Here is a 20,497-nt window from a genome sequence, read left to right on the forward strand (position 1 = left end):
AACCTTAGATTTACACTGAGTTTGCTATTAAGTTTGCTATTAAGGAAGAATAAACAAGAATACATACAGACCAAATCCATTATTAATGATGCTTACATCAGACCATTTTAAGCACAAATAAAGACATTTTAATAGGTTAATGACTAACATTTGTTCCCATTTACATTTTACTGAGCTCCCTAGCCAGGAGATTAAAATTTCCGTCATGGACTAGTCAGCCACTACAATGATCCAATTCTCATGACAGATCCTGGCCATCCTGCTCAGTGATCATTACAGTCACCTGAGATAGGGATAGATAGACGGGGCGGGGCGGTTGGTTGGTTGTTGGCATCCAACCTCAGAACAATACAACCCTGAATGTCATTCAGGAGTAACAGCCAGAGCAAGTACCTCATAAGGGCACAGTTTGCAGGTGTTCTACACTTCCATCAAATGGTAAGGAAGCTTATATCATCTTATATGAAATGAGGTGGAAAAATGACTTGAATGCATTTGGGTCGGATTTTTTGCTCGTAACTTGACCTCACTATCATATTCTTCAACCTCCCTTGCAACAGCAAAAGAGACAAATTTCACTCTTATTACAAATAGGCAAGTTCATTTAAAACTAAATTAATGCTATAGAAACACCAGCCTGTGACATTTTCCTTCTTGCTCAACCATAGTAAGCAGTTCTAATAACTTATTTATGCGTTTCCTGTATTTGTTTTCCGAGCTGATCTCATGAACACACTTTTTTGGGAGGTTGGAATTTTTAAAGTCGACCGGCATGAATGCATTAAAAGTCCATAGTATGTCCATAAAAGTCATAAGAGGGTAATTCCGTGTCGAATCAGAAAAGGTTGTTGTGGCACCGTCTCAGATTTTGTTCAAAGGCCTGTAAAATATTTCGATTCAAATCCTATGTCTTCATATTATTTTTGGCCCTTGAAATCACTTGGTATCAACCATTATTTCTTTACAAACTATTTTATTAATGCTATTAAAGATTTTAAGGATTAAACAAGAGGTGGTGTTTTTCGGTCATTTTCATAGGATTAAAATGGTATGTGGGGAAACTAGTAGGCACTTGAAAATCTATGTGAAAGTACAGTAGCTCAGTATATGGGCATTTAGTGTACAAAGTGGCAATGTTGTACCACAGATAAATATATCAAATCAATCAAAATCATTGTTTCGCCTCAGTAACAAGAATAAAAACACATAGGTATACAATGTAATCAAGTAGATAATTTACTTCCAAACAGCATACAGGTTTGAAAGAAGAGGAAGTACATATGAATTTAAGGAAGCTTAAGGGAGATGGTAGAAGGAAGCATTTGCATGGTTTGCATATTGCAAATTAAACTGATAGTGACAGAATGACAGTGTCATGTCACTCTTATGTCGATACTGTCAAGCAAAGTGTTACCAAAGAATTAAACTGAGACAAAGTACACAATTCCTTTACTTAAAAATACACCTTGTCAAGTTGCTAAATCAGATTTTAACTTAAGTTGAAGTACGTATTTGCTATTTGCTTTTAAATAAAAAATTCCAAAAATAATTCAGTGGAAATGCATGGATTCCAGTTTCTTCCAGTAGCAGCAACTGGAATCCATGCATTTCCACGGAATTATTTTTGGAATCTGATCCCTTATCACACCTGTTCATTCTTACTCGCCGCCGAATTTATCGTGACTAAATTCAAAATGGCTGCAAACGCTAAACTTCATGAAGATACTGTCTGTATAAATCGCCTTGTAAGTAAACTACCAGTGCTTTTTCAAAGTTCTCAATGTCTCGTTTTAAATGTCAGGGCCCTTGGAAGTCTACCAATGAAGTGTGGGAGATACATTGAGCCTCGTAAATGGTGTAAAACAGTGATTTATTTGCATGGCTAGCCACCATTGAAAAAAGCTGTTGGTAGCATCGGCTAACTAGCGCCAGATTTTGGAGTGCAGGGGACAAGCCGAGATGGGCAATGAGACATACGTTCACACTCGGTATCATGTTTCAACACACTTTAGGTCAATATCACACCTGAATTCTCCTTTAATGGATGGAATTGCACAAATTCGGGCGTTTCTCCCCCAAGCAAATTTTTAGAATTCTGGCAACTAATTGGACGTTTTTCACGCAATTTTAGACAGAAAGTTTAAGCTCAAAACAGTCAAGCTGCCCGCGTCTGGCTCATCCAAACCACACAGTGCATACGTAGGCCTACGTGAAACAAACACTAACATGGAACTTGGACATCGCAATAAACGAGGATACCTATAAATAAATCTGCACTGATAAGCGGTTTAATTTACAAAAATCAATGTTGTTTGTGTAGGCTATCATCTACTACAACAAAGTATTCTAAGCAGCCCATCGGTGTTTCTCAAAGCTGCTGTAACAGCCTACTGGTTGTGCTTTAGGGTTCGAGTGGCACTCTCGTCTTACCTTGCTGATCCAGTAGGCCTAATAGATATCTTCACCTTTAGCTTCGTCTCGCCAAAACGTGTCATTTTCATAGCATGTAAGCCTTGTCTGCATTAAATTGTAATCTATACCAGGCACGAATGCGCTCGCTCTATGCATAAAAAGCCACTAAATTATGGGTGTGCTTATAGACAGGTCATCTGCTGGAAACATTAGGCCTATTTTTTGGTCAAAGTTTTCTCCATGGATTCCTGGTCAGAACCCCATTGGAACAGATTAAAACTTGGGGCATGTTGAATTTTGTCCAAAAATCCAATATGGCCACCATATTCCAAAATGGCACATTTTTACACACTTTTTGCTATGCTATGGGGACATTTCCAGTAAAAACAGTGTCATTATAGCAAAAAACTGTCCTTTTCTATCAAATACATATTTACAGAGGTTAACTGATGATTTTAAAACCCTAAGTTTAAATCATTAAAAAAATTCTAATTTTGTCAAATATCAGAAATCATCAAATTTCCTTCAAACAAAAACCTCTTACAGGTTAAATACAGTTCAAATAAATTGGGTACCTTAACTTAAACCGATTAGGTAACACTTTATTTTAATGTGTCGCTGTTACAGTATACCTACCTAATTAGGTACAGTGGTACAACCTGTGTAACAACATGTACTATCAGGTACTATCATTGTACTTGCATTATGTATTTGTGGGTACCTACATATAGTTGTTACATTGTAATACTGAGTGCTTTTACAAAACTTTGCCAATTTGCCTAAATTTTCATCAGAGGCAAAGAGCTGACCTGAGACCTGCTGGATGGGGTAAATCTGGTTATGATAGATTTGATATACAAAGCATTCTTAGCTCCAGTCAAGGCCTCATTGTCTTCAGTGTACATGTAACAGCTGTGCTGCTACAACCTTGTTACTCTTTGATACAATGGAATAAACCTATTAAGTATACCAGTTAATTACTTACATGTACATATGACATGTATGTTATGTCTTCGATGTCTTGGAACAGGTCTACTAATTCACTACAGTTGATATATGTATAGTACATATATCAACTGTGTTGGTACACACGTATTGCTCTTTGATACAGTGGCATAAACCCATTAAAATGAAGTGTACCAGTTAAGTACTTACAATTACATACAGTATTACATGTATGTTGTGTCATTGGTGTCTTGGAACATGTCTGCCATTACCCTACATACTGTAGTACATGTATCAACTGTGTTGGTACACATGTATTACTCTTTTGGTACAGTGGAATAAACCCATTAAAATAAAGTGTACCAGTTAAGTACTTACATCTACATATATACATCCTGTCAATGATGTTATGCATCCTGTCATTGATGTGTTGAAACGTGTCTGCTGTTACACCACACAGTACATGTGAATTAGTAGACCTGTTCCAAGACAAGACCTGTTCCAGTTTATTCCACTGTATCAAAGAGTAACAAGGTTGTAGCAGCACAGCTGTTACATGTACACTGAAGACAATGAGGCCTTGACTGGAGCTAAGCATGCTTTGTATATCAAATCGATCATGACCCGATTTACCCCATCCAGCAGGTCTCAGGTCAGGTCTTTGCCTCTGATGAAAATTTAGGCAAATTGGCAAAGTTTTGTAAAAGCACTCAGTATTACAATGTAACAACTATATGTAGGTACCCACAAATACATAATGCAAGTACAATGATAGTACCTGATAGTACATGTTGTTACACAGGTTGTACCACTGTACCTAATTAGGTAGGTACACTGTAACAGCGACACATTAAAATAAAGTGTTACCAAATGACGTAAATCCAGAGATGGAAATGATCTTAGTAACTACCAGTCTTTGCTATCATCTTTTCATTCACTGTTACACTAGCAAAAAAGACATTCAGAGCAAGATTGAGAATAGAAAACTTTTTTTCAACTTTCAAATCTCTTCTCAATCCTCCACCACTGCCATCAGCTACTTCACTGTCAGCAGATGACTTTGCATCATTTTCACTGAAGGTGACCGCTGCATTATAAATTGTTAAATCCACAGTAACACACATCATCTAATGTTGTGATCCATTTGCTATTTATGGCCTCACTGACCTAAAAGGGGAAGATTCTATTGGGGAAAGGTTCCAATGGGGGCTGGCATAGAAGCAAAGAGGGGGGAGGGTGTGTTTGTGTGTGTATTTTAATGTACAGAAGCACATATAGTCCATCTGATCAATAAGTATGTGCCTGGACTCAATTTTATACACCTGACCATTTTTTCACCCATTCATTTCTAATCGCGGGTTATAACTCAAATTGTTATAAAAACATAAAAAATTGTTTTGTGTGTTCAGATGCCCTGCGTTAACAAAGTCAAGAAACCTCATGGTGAGAATAAGTTAACAATATTTTTTAGAGAAAAGAATTGTCAATCGGTCACATTTGACCGCAAACACAACAGGATAAGTGCTCAGTTTGATGAGCCCATAAAGAGAGCTTTGCCTGTGAATTGTTGGACTCTTTCTCTCCTTTTGAAGAGGATTCTCTACTGCTTCAGCAAAGTAATCCAACAACATGCCCTTTGGATCCTGTCCCATCTATTCTTCTGCCATCTATCACACCTGATGTTCTGCCAGCAGTCATGCATGTGTTTAATACTTCACTCAGTTCTGGAATAGTTCCTTCTTTTAAACAGGCAAGGGTTATGTCTTTGCTAAAAAAAAAAAGTACACTTCATACAGTTGATGAAGAACTACAGACCTGTCTCGCATCTTCCTTTCTTGTTGACTTTGGAGGAAGTGTTCTTCAAGCAAGTCTATGACTTCCTGTATCAGAACAAACTGCTAGACCGTATGCAGTCTGGTTTCAAGAGTGATCATTCTACTGAAATTGCTCTGTCTGTGACTGAAGCATTGAGAGTAGCTAATTTAACCTATTTAACCTATTTACATTTACTGTTTAACCTGCGTGGTTCAGCCCTGCACACACCAGGACTCAAACCCGTAAACAGCAGCACCTCAAATCAGGAGTCTGCTCAGTCATCAGTATTAATTCTACTAGACTTACCTGCAGCCTTTGATACTGTATACTATGACATTCTCCTTCCTACACTTTCAGTGTGTCTTGGATCAAAGTCTTAGCTAAGATTCTAACTGAGAGATGTTTCTATGTGTATGGCGTGCCAAGGAGAATCCACTCTGATCAGGGGTGCAGCTTTGAGGGAGGGCTGTTGAAGCACCTGTGTGACATCTACAGCATAACGAAGACTAGAACCACCATTTATCATCCAGAGGGTAACAGTCAATGTGAACGTTTCAACAGGACACTTCATGACTTGCTCAGGACCTTACCCCCTGAAAAGAAGCATAAATGGCCCCAGTTGCTCCATCAGCTCCTGTTTGCCTATAATACCACCGTGTACCAGTCCACACAGCACTCCCCATACGAGCTGATGTTCGGTCAGAAGCCACAGTTACCAGTCGATCACCTACTTGGAAATACTGGATGTGACAACAGGGACAGTCCACTGACTGATTGGGTGGTGCAACATCAAGTGTACCTGACTTCTGTCTATGCTGGTGCTATAAGACACTAGCACAGCGGCATATCGTAGGCATGGTGGTCCTGACACTGTACCCTGAGAGAAAGTGGAATAGAACATTATGTCCAATATTCCAATATATGGTTTAATGTTCTGCATTATGTCCAATATTCCAATATGTGGTTTAATGTTCTGCATTTCTCATTAGTGGGTCACTTTTGATACTAAAAAGTATGATTCTATGTAATGACTGTATGATATCTGTACTGTCCCTGTGTATATCTGTGTGTGACTGTATTTAGAGATAAGCAGGAATATTATGACTTTGCAGTTTCACTGTTCTGCATGGCTGCGTCAGTAGCTATCTGCTCCGGATTGCCAGGTTGCCACTAATCAGGGTCTGATTCAGTGTAGTCCAGGTGAGATGGGATGACCAACGCCATCTCCCGTCAGCCTGGAAGGATACTTAAACCCTAACTATTTCCTTGTATAGTTAGAGCAGCTGATGGATTTTTAGGTGAAGTCATGCTGTCTCTCCCTTGATGCGCATCATTGTAAATAAACTCTGTTCCTGATTTTTCATACTATTGGTCTGACTGGGTCTCTATTAAATCTATGGTATCAAAATTACCATCAACCCATATTACCACCTGGCACTCTAGTCTTTTTCTAGTGGGCGGTGGTAGTGTAGTGGTTAAGGAGCTGGGCTAGCGTGCAATAGCCTGAAAGTTGTCGGTTCAATTCCCGGCTTTCACTATTATGCCCTTGAGCAAGGCACTTAACCCCAAGTTGCTCCAGGGACAATGTGATCCCTTGTAATATAGTTGACATACAGTATGTAAGTGACTTTGGTGAAGAAGTGTCAGCTAAACGTAATGTGCATGTAAACTCTTTTGCAAGAACCATTTTCACGGTCGCCACAAAATCCAGGATACATGGGTGTCTACCAAGTATAAATTGTGGAGTGTCTGGATGGAATTGGCACACGCTATAAGATCAGGCCATATGGGGAAGAGGGCCCCCTTAACTCATTGAATGCCAAGCTGTTTTCGGGAGCTTTGTCCTAGAGTGCCAGCAATCTAGACCATTGTTGATGATTTTTGTACAGCCACAGCATATTCTGTGTTATAGCTATGAACACATACTGTACAATGGCTCGATTAAAAGGTGAGACTTTAAGCTCTCGGTGGGTGCAAACCGTGTATTTCTACACGCCTCTGTTCCTGAGAAATCCCAAGCTAAACAGTGGCTAGTTTTCATCAAAATCGCTGTTTTTTTCTAGAAATGGAGATATAACATCTTTCATGAAATATGAAGTGTTGCCTGTTACTTACTTGTGTAAACTTTCCGGGAAGTGATCAGCGAGACCTGGCGAGACTGCCACCTAGTGATAGACCCACAAAAATGGCCTGGTTTTGACCTGACGTGCATGCGTCACTGATTCGACCCAAAGCGGCAACCGAGTTATGATAAAATGTCCAGATTGTGCGTTTTCATGAGTTTTCGATTGTCATATATTTCATTTCCATTTATCACAGAGTTCCCAAAATCACATATAAGGTGTGTTAGAGTGTCTAGTTTCGTAATTAAAAAAAAAGGCTAAAAACGTAATATTACGTTTTTGGCACTCAACGCATGGGAAGGGAAAACGTAATATTACGTTTTTGGCACTCAATGAGTTAAGACCATGCATTGCTCCGAGCTTAAATCTGTTCCCACTGGTCAAGATTCATCCAGCCCACTAGCACTGGCTGCTCCATAGCCTCATGGGTGTATTGGGAGGGAGCCAGGCCTCGGTAACCCTGCAGTTGAGGGTAGCCATAGTCCACACCAGTCTATACTAGACTAATGCTTAGCATCACACTGACCAAGATGGTGTTAACTTTAGCCTTGACCAACTGTCCCAGGCTCATTTGGAGGGCGTATCAGATGTCCAACCCCCCACAAACAGCGCCAGCCACCTGGCAGTGGCACCATTTAGCACATTTTGGAAGAACCAGAGCTGGCCCCAAATATAGCAGCAGGTAAAGATTTTCCAATCGTGTGCCCCCTGGAGGAGTTGGGTCTGAACCCTGATCCGGTTCTATCCCTCCGACGTTCCACTCATAATATTGCTGGACAGCATTCAAACCCCTTCCAAGTAAATATTCTCCCTGTCCCCTTCAGGCCTTGGCAGATAGGTATGCTACCAGGACGGTGAACTTTAAAGCTAGGTGTGTATGTGGAAAGGCTGACCTGCAGCGCTAGCACACACGCCCACCTGTGGGTGGTGATCATACGTAGCTTCCTCTCTGGGAGAACAATGCCGGTCATTTGAATTGCTGGGTGCATGGGTGCGTGTGGTTGTCGTTGTTGGAAGAACATGGCTTTATTCTTAATTCTTCTCAAATAAAATAATTCTTAAGACTTCATTGCTTCTCTCGCACGCCCGCCCTGTTGGCTGTGGATAACCTGTTGCATTTAAAGAGAGCAAATGCACATGGTTTAGTGTCTGAGCAATGTTTTCCCTGGAGTTATTTATTTTTTTTGTATTAGTTCAGACTGTGAGAGGGCCATCCATGGTTTGTCTGTTTGTTTGTACAGTGGGCATCGCTTTCAAATGACCACTTCAGTCGTGCATTACGAGGCGTGAAGCTGCGTGAAGCTTTAGTACCACTTTCAGCCACTGTGCGTCGCTCTGCCACTGTACATCGCTCTGCCTGCCGCCCCTACTGAAAAAGCAGGAGACTTGCCGAGAGTAATCCCAGCCTACGAATTCAATAACAAAATAAATCATGCATAATTAAACATTACCTCGATTTAGGCTACTTAGGTATGTCTTAAGGCTTGACTACATGGTGGTAACCAAAATCGAAATCGAAATTTGCTGTCTACATTATTGTCAGTGTTGGGGGTAACGCAGCTACGCAAATCAAAACAGTGGTGTGATAATTGAGCCAGTAGAGAAATAACTGTTCAGAATTAATCTGTAGCCTTGGGTAGGCTTCTGCAGAAAACAATGTTGTTGCCGATTTAATACTATCTGGCGACGTTTTTAACAGGCTACGCAATAGAGGCTTAGACAACTATGACCCACGTTTTGGTTTCGTAAATTAATTTGCCCAACTTCTTGACTGCAATGTAGTCAATTGACTGCTTGACATGTCATTTTTATTTTTCTGTACAATAAACAAATACATCTGCTTTATGCCACAGAATTACATTTATATTTGGCTGACTTCTGCAGACGCGCAAAAAAACACTGCCAGGCCATCCTTAAAAATATTTTTGTTTGCCGTGAACGCGTAAGATCGCTAGGCCCATCACTGTGGGGTGCGGTAGCCTAGCCTACTCTCTGGGATTTAAGTCAAGCAATATAACCATACAAATTTTTCAAAATGAGTAATTTCGGCTTTGTCCGAACTGGCCATTGTAGGCTACGTAAAAAATAAACAAGTAGGCATAGTCCCTATCCAATGATATCGGCTTTATATATGTTTGTTTTCCAAAGTACGAATTTCACTTCACCATGCACCTTCAACAATGAATAGCTCATTACACTTATGTTACTGTTGAACATAGGCCTATCTGGTATCATTACAAACATTATTCGGTGTCCTAAACACTGGCATTTTATGGCATTGTGTCATGTAAGGTCGTTGCAAAATCTAGAGAAATATGTGAGGTGGTTAGCGGGGGACAATTGACACACACATTGGATTGTGTTATTACTTGCATTCCACACTATCCACAGCTGTGGTATCGGGGGCAGGAGGATTACTGTTAGCGCAGGCTTTATATAAAATTCTTCAACAGAAGGCCTGCCTCGAATGCAGGCTTGCCCAAAATAAAGGCCTGTGGTTTGCGCAGCCTACAGTAAGTAGGTTAAATAACAGACCATACAATGTGCGGTATGATGATTTTTTACGAGCAAGATGTTTTTGGTGCTCTGCATGTTCTTAAATAACAATGATCAGTAGCCTAATATTCAACCATTATTTTGTGTAAATGGGCTATGCATTGGGTTAGACACCAGGGGCCATATTCACAAAGCCTTTTATCTTACCACTAGGAGTAGGCTACTCCTAAATAGCAATAAAAGATTTTAGCTATAGGAGTTTCTCTTATTAAGTTATTCACAAAGCCTTTCAGACCTAGGCTACTCTTAGGGTCCGTCCCATTTCTCCCCCCTTAAAACTTCCACTTGGTTTTGATTGCCCTCAACATTAAAGCCCCCTCGACAAGGGAAGTGGAGGTGAAGATCTTTCCCTATGAATTGGGACACCACTATATGCAAATTAGCGTAGCAAACGTGCTCACAGAACACACACCTTAAATATTGACGAAACTACCCAGATCAGATATATAACTTTATTTGATGGGCAGACTCTCTCAAAGCACTCAGCAGATATCATGAACATCGACAGATAGCTTCGTGAGACATTTTCTAACATTAGTGTTCAAAACTCAACAGTCCATCAGATGTGCATCAAACTAACATTTCAACAAAGTTCGAAATTTTAATATGCTTATTTGCGAAAATATATGAAAAATGTGGCTGGCTCGGTGAGCTTGCACGGTATCCTGGGTAATTTCATCTCCCACTTCGTTTTAAGCCTGCATCGGTCCTGGCTATATTTTGAGGGTTGATTTTAAGGGGAAAATAGCACTTCCCCTTGCTCCCTAAAGTAATGGGACATTCTACTCAGGCCACTGACCAATTTCACCAAGTTACTGCCCCCAAAACCTCAAATATCTAGGCCCACCAACTGGTCAAAATCCATCAATCTTTTAACAGCATTAATGCAAATAGCTCTGCAATGCTTTGATCTATCAAGCTCAAACTTGATCAGTGGATTAAGGCAAAAGGTAAGGCCCCACCCATCAATTTACAAAACTTTATCATGTGCACTGTAGCGCCACCAACAGACCAAGGTGAAAACTTTCCGAAAGCTTCACAGCTCTTGAATTTTGTCCGTTTCTCTCTAAATTTGCAGCTCTGCAGCTATATTTGGGGGCCAAGCAGTTGAGCAGGAGCTGTCATGGCAACTCAGTGTTGTTACATTAGATGCATACCCATCTTTCCACCATCAGGACAGTGAACTGTCATACTCTTTACTCTTCCTTCCTTTTGGCATTTGCACTTGCACACACCCTATTACCTGCTACCCCTCTCATCACACTTACCCCCCCCCCCACACACACACACACACACACAATCACACTGATAAACCCCCTCCCCCATACACCACATAACCTCTCATCCCTAGTTTAGTTTTGATACGTTTAAGATTTTCTGAGATATGAGCTCATTTCCATAACTCTAGCATCCCCATAGTGGTAACAAGTCAACATAATATTGTATGTACATCCTCAGGATTTGGTCCCTAGCTCTCACACCAAGTATTCATTAGCATACACAGCCCCATTCTCATCAATGGGACTGAGGTGGAGTGTGACACCAGCTTCAGTATGATTCTCGTCTCGTCCGCGACCCTGTATAACATCTGTGCTGTTCTTCTGAACATGGATAATGTAAAGCCCAGTGTTGATATCACTTGTTGTTGTCTGTTTTGCAGCCATTTGTGTCATTGATTAAGGTAGCCTGGATGATTCCTGACTTTGCCTCTGTTACTGTATGAATATCTATGCTTTGCTGTACTTAAACCCTGTATGATTCTCATGGATTTCATGTTTCACTTTGGTATGTAATATTTTACCAACAGCATCCCGGTGACAACCAACCAACTAAGCCAGCAAAGACCAGCTAAAATCAGCTTCCAGCATAAGCTGGTTTATAGCTGGGGTTTTTTTTCAGCAAAGTAACAGAGTACGGAAAGAACAAACAGTAGCAATACATATATTACATTTTTAATAAATGAATAGAACTTCACAAAATGGAGTGGAGTTGGATTTGGAAAATAAAAGTGTAAGCAATCAGTATAATGTGGTGCAGTGAATAATTTCATTTATTTTAATTTCAACTTATATTTAATGTCACTTATAGAGCGCCAAAACATTACTCATGTCTCATGGCACTTAACAGAGTGTTAAACATTCAGAGAGTGCCCATGAGTAACAGGGAAGAGGAAAAACTCCCTAGAATTGGAGATACATATAGGAAGAAACCTCGAGTGGATACAAGACTCAAGGGCCTGACCCATCTGCCTAGGGTCAGTTACAAGGCAGTAAGGTCTGTACTGTATACATAATAAATGAATAGGTTAGTTAGGTGTACAGAATAGAACACAACAACCTGAGATATGTTACAAAAAGGTAAGATGGTTACATAACCAGTATGATGTATGCATGAATCCTATTCAGTGTCAGAAAATTTAAATAGTCCAATGTAGGGCATGTATTGTCCATAGGGATTAGGAATTGTCATATGTCAAGTACTGGGTAGCTAGGCTGCACGGGCCAGGAATCCAGACAAGGGGACTGCAACAGGTAGGTGTTACGACCAGCTCTTTCCCAGACCGAAACATAAAGAGGGACACGGACAACAAGGTTCAAACCAAATATATTAATTTATTAAAGTAAAGCACAAGGTTACCAATAGCAAAATGTCTAGGGGGAAATTAATGAGGGTGGTGGCGTGTGTGTATGAGTGTATGGATGTATGGATGCATAGAAGCTAGTGAAGTGGGCCTAAAGACAAAGAAAGAGAAAGAGAGGTAGAGTTAGAAATGAGGGGAGAGAGCAAAGTGCAAGTGTGAGAGAATCAAAGTGAGTGCCTGCAAGAAGTAAGAAAAATGCCTAATCAGAAAGATAGGGAACCCCTTATAGCCCCACCCTAACCATAAGTGTAATCAATGAGGGTATTAGCCCAACCAGGCCCAGCCCATCCCATGCACTGACAGGAGAAGGCCTGAAGGGGCACAGGGTCATCATATAGGGCAGTCATAGGGATGGGACTTCAGGTGCGATGAGGGCCAAACACAAGGATGGCTAATGACTGGTGAGGTGAGGTAAGAGGGAAGAAAGAGAGATAAATAGTAGGTATTACTATAAGTCATGATTGTTAGTATAATAAGTATATCAATGGTATTATATAGTGTTATACTATAGAGACAAAAGGCAAGAGAGGGAGAAGGAGAGAAGAGGGAGTTGAATGGCAAGACAAAGACAAGAGGTAAGAGGGGGAGTTGAGAGATAGAAAGAAGCAGAGTTGTACGGCATGACACATGAAAAGTCCATGACAGCGCTATGCTATGGCAGCATACCTAAGGCATGGTGAAGGGTAGTCAGCACCAGCGCAGGTATGGTCATTTGCCACCATGACACACATGACTAGGGTGCCAGTCACATGAGGACACAGCAGAGGTGGTCCATTCCAATAAAAACCCTGAGGTGGGTGAAGTTCCACACTACACCATACCTAACTATGGGAGGCACTAAAGATGTATGTGTTAAGTCTAGACTTGAAAATAGGGTGGGTGTCTGCTAATCAAATTGATGGAGAGAGTTAATTACAGAGGAGGGGTGCGCTGTAGCAGAAAGCTCTGCCTCTACTGTTGGGATTACAAGAAGTCCAGTATTCTGTGATCGTAGCAGTCTAGGTGGGTAATATGGTACTAAAAGATCTTTAATATAGGTGCCCAGCCATTTATGGCTTTGTATGTTACAAGTAATATTTTTAAGTCAATGAGACTTTTAACAGGTAGCCAGTGTAAAGATGCTAGGATGGGGGAAATGTGTTCATATTTTTTGGTCCTAGTGAGTGTGCGAGCAGCTGCATTTTGTTTAAGCTGTAAGTTCCTTAGACCGGTATTATTGCAGCCAGTGTATAGAGCATTGCAATAGTCTATCCTTGAAGTGACAAAACTGTGGATTCATTTTTCAGTGTCTGGTAAGGATAAGGACTTCCTTATCTTTGAAATGTTCCTTAAGTGGTAAAATGACGTTTTGGTGATTATTTATTGATAGGTCCTGGTCAATTATAACTGCTAGATTTTTAGCACTTGTGGATGAGGTCAGTGGAAGATCACTATATGTAGCCTGTGATGAGGATAGGATATGGTCTACGAATATGACAGTGGTGCAGTCAAATCTTTTACTGTCTATGGTCAAATCCCAGCCGAGCTATAACTGTAGCTCGACTTACCTGTGCATGTAAACATACTGACTGACAAAAAATCAGAATGAGTAATTATAACAGACGAGTAGCCCTGTGGACACACAATATTGTTGTAAAATTTAGATGTGTGAAACACTATTTGACTCAAATGGTATCATCAGAAATAATTTGTTATAAAAATAAAGACTAAAATGTGTTGACTAAAATTGACTAAGACTAAGATACCTTTAGTTTTCTTTTGACTAAAACTAGACTAAAATGACGAGACTTTTAGTCGACTAAAACTTGACTGACAAAAATGATATTTGAATGACTAAATATGGGAAAACATATAAACACAGTGGGTGCCTTGCAGCTTCGATGCTTGGCCCCCAATAATAGGAAAATGTACAAACACAATAGGTGCCTACACTGCTTGGTCCCGAATAATAAGAAAGCGTAAATATACAATTGGGCTTTGCTACTGGCCCAAATAAGAAAAGGTAGAAACAGTAATGATGCTTCGCAGCTTCACTGCTTGGCCCCCCATCAGAATAATAGCTTGTGGATTTTGAAATTAAAAAAGCCTATTTTCTTGGATGGAATTGCTCATGGGGGATGTCATTGGAAGAGGACACACTCAACTATTCATATAGGGTGGAATTGTTTGCAACAAATCAGTCTTGACCAATAGGGACCAATTTTAGTGTATAAAAACTGCAATGAGAGAAATAGGCCATGGGAGTTCGAATCGAAAAAAAAGCCATTTTATGCGATGGGGGTTTCACATGGGGGTTGTCATTGGAATGTGTGTAGCTGTTCAAGTGCTGAAATTCTCCAATTTCACAAATACATATTATATGTTCTAAGAGGTGGAAAGGTCACATTTCCACGAAAGAATTTCACAAGTGAGGTGTCATTGTGGAATGTCTGTCGCTGTTCAAGTGCTGAAATTTTGCAATTTCACAAATACATACTATATATTCAAAGGGCAAAATATGCCATTTTCCACCATAGAATTTCACAAGTGGGGTGTCATTGGAAAGAGGAGAGAGTGTAGTTATAGAATGTGTGGAAAAATCCGATGCAAAATTACATGTAGGCTGTAGGCCGTAGGCCGTAGGCCGTAGGGTAACCCCCCACACACACACACACACACACTGCAATATGTACAAAATTATTTAATAGAAAACATAACACAACATAGTATCAATAGATCCAGCACAGAAAGTAAAAAAAAATACATAATCTGCCACCCTCTACATACCCCCCCACCCACCCCCCCTTCTAAATTACCAAATTATTTAATAGAACACAAAAGGCAACATTTATCAAAACATTCAACAATGGAGTCAACAGAAAAAGATATACAGGCTTTTGAACGTCTGTGAACAATGCCTGTTCATCTGCAACAGGCACATGCCTGTGTTATCGCGGATTTGCGGTCAACACTCGCCCCTTGTGGTAGAAAATTGCAATATTTAAGGTGGAATGGAAAATTAACTCCCCCGCGATCTGAAAGTGGTGCTAACTTCAGCCTTGTGTGATAACAGAACTTAACAGGAAGGCATTTGGCTGAGCAACGGAGGTTAATATGCTCTATATTTTGTCCAAATGATGTCTGTCTATCATCGTTGCACTCGGAGAAAACCAGAATGTTTAATTTGTCCTGCATTTCTTCTACAGGATTCACTCGCAGTCAACCAAATATTTTTTTATTAGGGCAGGGCAGGCATATTTCTGGCTATTAAATTATTTCTAAACCAGTCTGCTAAAGTCTGTAGTGAAGTCTATGTAGGGTTTTCCAGGCTCCATTTCTTTTTACGAGACACCCTGCTCACTTGAGCCATCTACCGGTTGTTTGGGTTGTTGCAGCGTCTCACTGGGAAAATACAAATTAAAGTCGCGTGATACCGCGTGATCCCACGCACGGATCACAAGTGAAGCTGGCCAAGTCGAAGCACTGCCCACTGTACCTTATATTCTTTTGTTTGTTAATTTTGCCTACTGTTACTCAACTACCCATGCCTATGACAACTACTGGTGTACTGTGTTGCCTATACTATTATAGATTATTTCCAAGACAAATTTATCTTAAGGTAGACAATAGAATGACATGGCAGATCAAGGAAAGCATCAAGAAAAGCAAAGATTAAGAAATTGTTTTTTTCATAGGCAACAAGGGTGGAGGTATTTTTACACTTTTCAGACACTCAAAGTTTGAAAACTATGGATATTGTTTTAGAACCAACAACCAACAATCTACATTATCTGGGGGTTTTGTGTGCAAAAAGTGGAATTAATTGTCCAAAAATTAGAAGAAAATGTGAAAATCACTTTTCGGACTAGATATAATCGCTTATTTTAAAACATACAGATAAAAACACTGAAGATGGATCGTGAAAATTTGAAGACAAAAAATCTTGTTCCTTAGACTCTATATTAACAAAATATGCAAAGAATCCATTTTTACATGAAAATCCAGGGGGAGCCTATTTTCCAAACACAGCGCACTGTACTAAGAGCGGCTCTGGTTCTTCACTGGCTAACTTGATGTGATTGGCTAGATGACCGTTCAATCAAATATCATATTTTACTTTCATTTTAATCTGACAAAAAGTGTGTGGGATAGAATCGTGTTCCATCAAAAGTGTGTACGTTATAACACCCACATCCCCCACGCTTGCTACGCGCCTGGTCCCCAAACACTCACTGCGGTCATCTGATGAGCATCTGTTGTGTCGACCAACCATAACCACTAGATCAAATTCAAGACTCTTTTTCTCAGTGGTTCCTCTGGGTGAAATAAGTAGCCCAGTGCTCTCCTTCCTGTAATAGTTTAGGCCCCAAAATCCCCCATTTTGGGGATATTATTGAATTTATATTGAGTTTTTGGGAAAATGTCTAAATGCCATATGTTTTAATCTGTTTAAGTTAAGGTACCCAATTTATTTGACATGTATTTAACCTGTAAGAGGTTTATGTTTGAAGGAAATTTGATGATTTCTGATATTTGACAAATATCTGACAAAATTGTATTTTTTTAAATCAGTTAATTAGTCATCAGTTAACCTCTGTAAATATGTATTTAATAGAAAATGACAGTTGTTTGCTAAAATGACACTGTTTTTACCGGAAATGTCCACATAGCATAGCAAAAAGTGTGTAAAAATGTGCCATTTTGGAATACGGCGGCCATATTGGATTTTTGAACAAAATTCAACATGCCCCAAGTTTTAATCTGTTCCAATAGGGGTTCTGACCAGGAATCCATGGAGAAAACTTTGACCAAAAAATAGGCCTAATGTTTCCAGCAGATGACCTGTCCATATTACTACGCTACACTCAAAACTTAATTTTAGTGTCTCTACCTCTCAAAAGTTAGAAAAAGACATAAGCAGATTTCATGTTTATGGGTTGTTGAAGTGTGGACTAACTCCTAAATTGCGTTCGAGAAACCGCTAACCAGCTAAAATGACATCCTGACATGACGAATAGCCTAGTCTTGAGGTTACGAAATGTTTCGACGTGATAGCTTGCCCTCACTCACTGACCGTGTCAGTGTAGAGCTGACGGTAGGCGGCATTTGTGCAGGCAGCTACAGACATGTACCGTTTTTGACGTGATTGAGCGGGTCGCACAAATTTGCATATGATTAGGGAAGTGAGGCCTGCATTTCTAATGTGTCCAGTGCCCCTTACTGGTCCTGTGCCCCTGGGCAAATACCCAGTTGCCCTAATGGTTAATCCGGCCTTTAAAGGTTGGATTTTTCTCATTTTTTAAAAGGTGCTCTAAGCGATGCCACACGTTTTTTAGGCTAAAACATTTTATGTCACTTACTGCAAACATCACCTAACCAACTGCTAGCTGTCTGTGTCCTGAATACACTGTAAAAAATTTGATTTCTGTGGACAGCACAGGCTCCAAAAACGGCAACAAAAACAACCTTGAGTTTGAGCAGCACAGGAGGGAGGGAAGGAAGGAAGGAAGGAAGTAGCGAGCTAGCTCTCTGTTTTGTTTGAAAGTCAACAGAAGTGACGTTACCCAGCATCGCTTAGAGCCCCTTTAATTAAGGCATTAAGATCCATTTCCAAAAGATGATTCCTCTTTTTAGTCAACTTTAGCAAGGGGCTGAATACTTTTAATAGGCACTGTACATCCTTTGGTCAGTCATAGGACTTCATCAGACCTTTAGTTCCTTAAATCCAACAAAAACATTTGACCTATATGTTCATAACTTTGCAACTGTTCAAATGGATGCAACAATATAATGAGTGAGAGTGGTCTGAGGAGAAAGGGAGATTAGAGAAAGAGATTAGAGAAACTGCTGAGTGGTACTGTCATATGATTGAGCATCCAGTCTTGTTTGATATTTTTTTTTAATTTGTGCTTCTTTGTTGTTTTGTTTTACAGCAAAAACAATCAGAAAACAAATATGCTGGACTTCTGTAGCCACAGATGTACACTGCTGGCAGCCTTCCTTGTCTGTCTCACGTTTTTTGTCAGTTTTTGGCTTATCCAGTGGCCTTCACTGTTAAATGGCCTTCACTGTAAAATGAAAATGACCTCAAGAATTGAAACTGAAGTCATTGACATGAATATTAATGCCACAAATACAACTGTTTTAGTGTGGTACTGGCCTTTTGGAGAGAAATCTAGTGTGGATGGCAATGTGTGTTGGGAGAGGTTTGGCATACCAAACTGCAAGTTGGTGGACGATCGGTCCATGTTCTCTCAAGCAGATTTTGTGGTTTTCCACAACCGTGAGCTAATTCAAGGTCAACAAAGACTGCCCGTGGACCAGACCCGACCACAGAGGCAGAAGTGGGTATGGTTCTCACTGGAAAGTCCAGCAAATAATGGAAATGTGAAGCCCTTTGATGGGCACTTTAATTGCACCATGTCTTACCGCCTTGATGCAGATGTTTATACACCATATGGCAGTTTGGTACCCCAGGACTTCGGTACTGGATTGACAGTTGAGGATTTCATACCAAAGAACAAGTCATCTATGGCTTGTTGGGTTGTGAGCAATTATGCAGCCCACCATAAGAGAACTGCTGTTTACAACAGACTGAAAACAATTATACCAGTGAATGTGTATGGTGGAGCAGTGAATAAGCGCCTTGATGGTAATGTTCTGTTACCCACAATCTCTCGCTGCTACTTCTACCTGTCTTTTGAGAACTCCATTTTCAAAGACTACATCACAGAGAAGTTGTGGTACAATGGCTTCATGGGTGGAGCAGTGCCTGTAGTTTTAGGTCCACCACGGGAACAGTATGAGGCGGTGGCACCAAAAGACTCCTTCATCCATGTGGACGACTTCCCTTCATTAGAGGAGCTTGGAAAGTTCCTGAAGAGTCTGGCGGAGGATAAGGAACGCTATGCCTCATACTTCAACTGGAAACTGAAGTATACGGTAAAGCGATTTGGCGATTGGAGGGAGGAATTTTGTAAAATTTGCCCCAAAGTCAGTAGCTTACAAAAGCATAAGGTCTATGAGGACTTCCATAATTGGGAATGGCAATAAAATCAGAGGAATCAAAACACCAATAAAAAGTCATTGTCTGTGACCTGCACCTTTTTTCTTATCTTTACACAAAGTCTATACAAGGTCAAGGTGACTTTATTGTCTCCAAGGGGCAATTATTTGCACAGCCAGCAGACAGACATAAGGACAAGACACACAACAATACATAAAAATACCCACAGTATCTAAAACACAATAATAAAAATAAATATAGTTAAAACAGTTTTGGCAGACTGTTTAAAATGGAAATGGAAGTCGGGATAAAAGAGTTTCTGAGTCTATTGGACCTGCATCTGGGCATGGAGTACCTACGGCCTGAGGGGCGTAGCTTAAACTGGCAGGACGGCTAGGGTCAGCTGGAATGGATTGGGCCTTCTGTGACATATTCAGATCATGCTGTTGCATTTGTATGTATTTCAGAAATCGAATTAACTTAGAGGGTACCATGTGTTCAGATACAGCCTTCATACACATAACTACTTACACTGTCTTCTAAAACTGATAGTTCCGGTCCTTGATTGTGATTGGCTGAATCACTTTCGATGCCGTTGTAAAATCCAGCACAAACATACACCTTGACCGCATTCCGTTCTATAGTACTGCACTACCATAACTTGATACAAAAGTTAAAGTAACTGTGTCTAGACGTTGCTTGGCAACCATTCAGCTAGAGGAAATATATTTCTTGGCGGAAGAATGATTATCTATGAATAAATCGTTACATTTCGTGCTTTGCCTTTACTTTATGAAACTTTGCCAGCTATTTATAGCAACAGTTTTAGAAAATCAATAAGCCACTCGAGTCCGTAGGTTTCGCTGATTCTACAACAGCTAAGGGGAGTTTTAGGCCTCTCCATAAGTCAAATTATGTCTGATAATTTGTGACACAATTGATCATGGAACTGCAGACCGAAAGAAATACTAGACATACTTGCTAATTTGGTGTTATCAAACATAGACGCATAAAATTAGG

General features: G+C 40.2%; 1 protein-coding gene across 1 annotated transcript; it reads left to right on the forward strand.

Annotated features, from left to right (window-relative positions):
• The first annotated feature begins 337 nt into the window (after nt 1-337).
• On the forward strand, nt 338-19,567 carry LOC125291542 (alpha-(1,3)-fucosyltransferase 7-like). The gene is made up of 2 exons (XM_048238320.1): nt 338-438; nt 18,405-19,567. Exon 2 carries the CDS (start codon nt 18,427-18,429, stop codon nt 19,522-19,524), a length of 1,098 nt encoding a protein of 365 aa, XP_048094277.1. The 5' UTR covers nt 338-438; nt 18,405-18,426; the 3' UTR covers nt 19,525-19,567.
• Nucleotides 19,568-20,497: the final 930 nt, after the last annotated feature.

Source organism: Alosa alosa, chromosome 3, assembly GCF_017589495.1.
Source record: "Alosa alosa isolate M-15738 ecotype Scorff River chromosome 3, AALO_Geno_1.1, whole genome shotgun sequence".
NCBI classification, from domain to species: Eukaryota; Metazoa; Chordata; class Actinopteri; order Clupeiformes; family Clupeidae; genus Alosa; species Alosa alosa.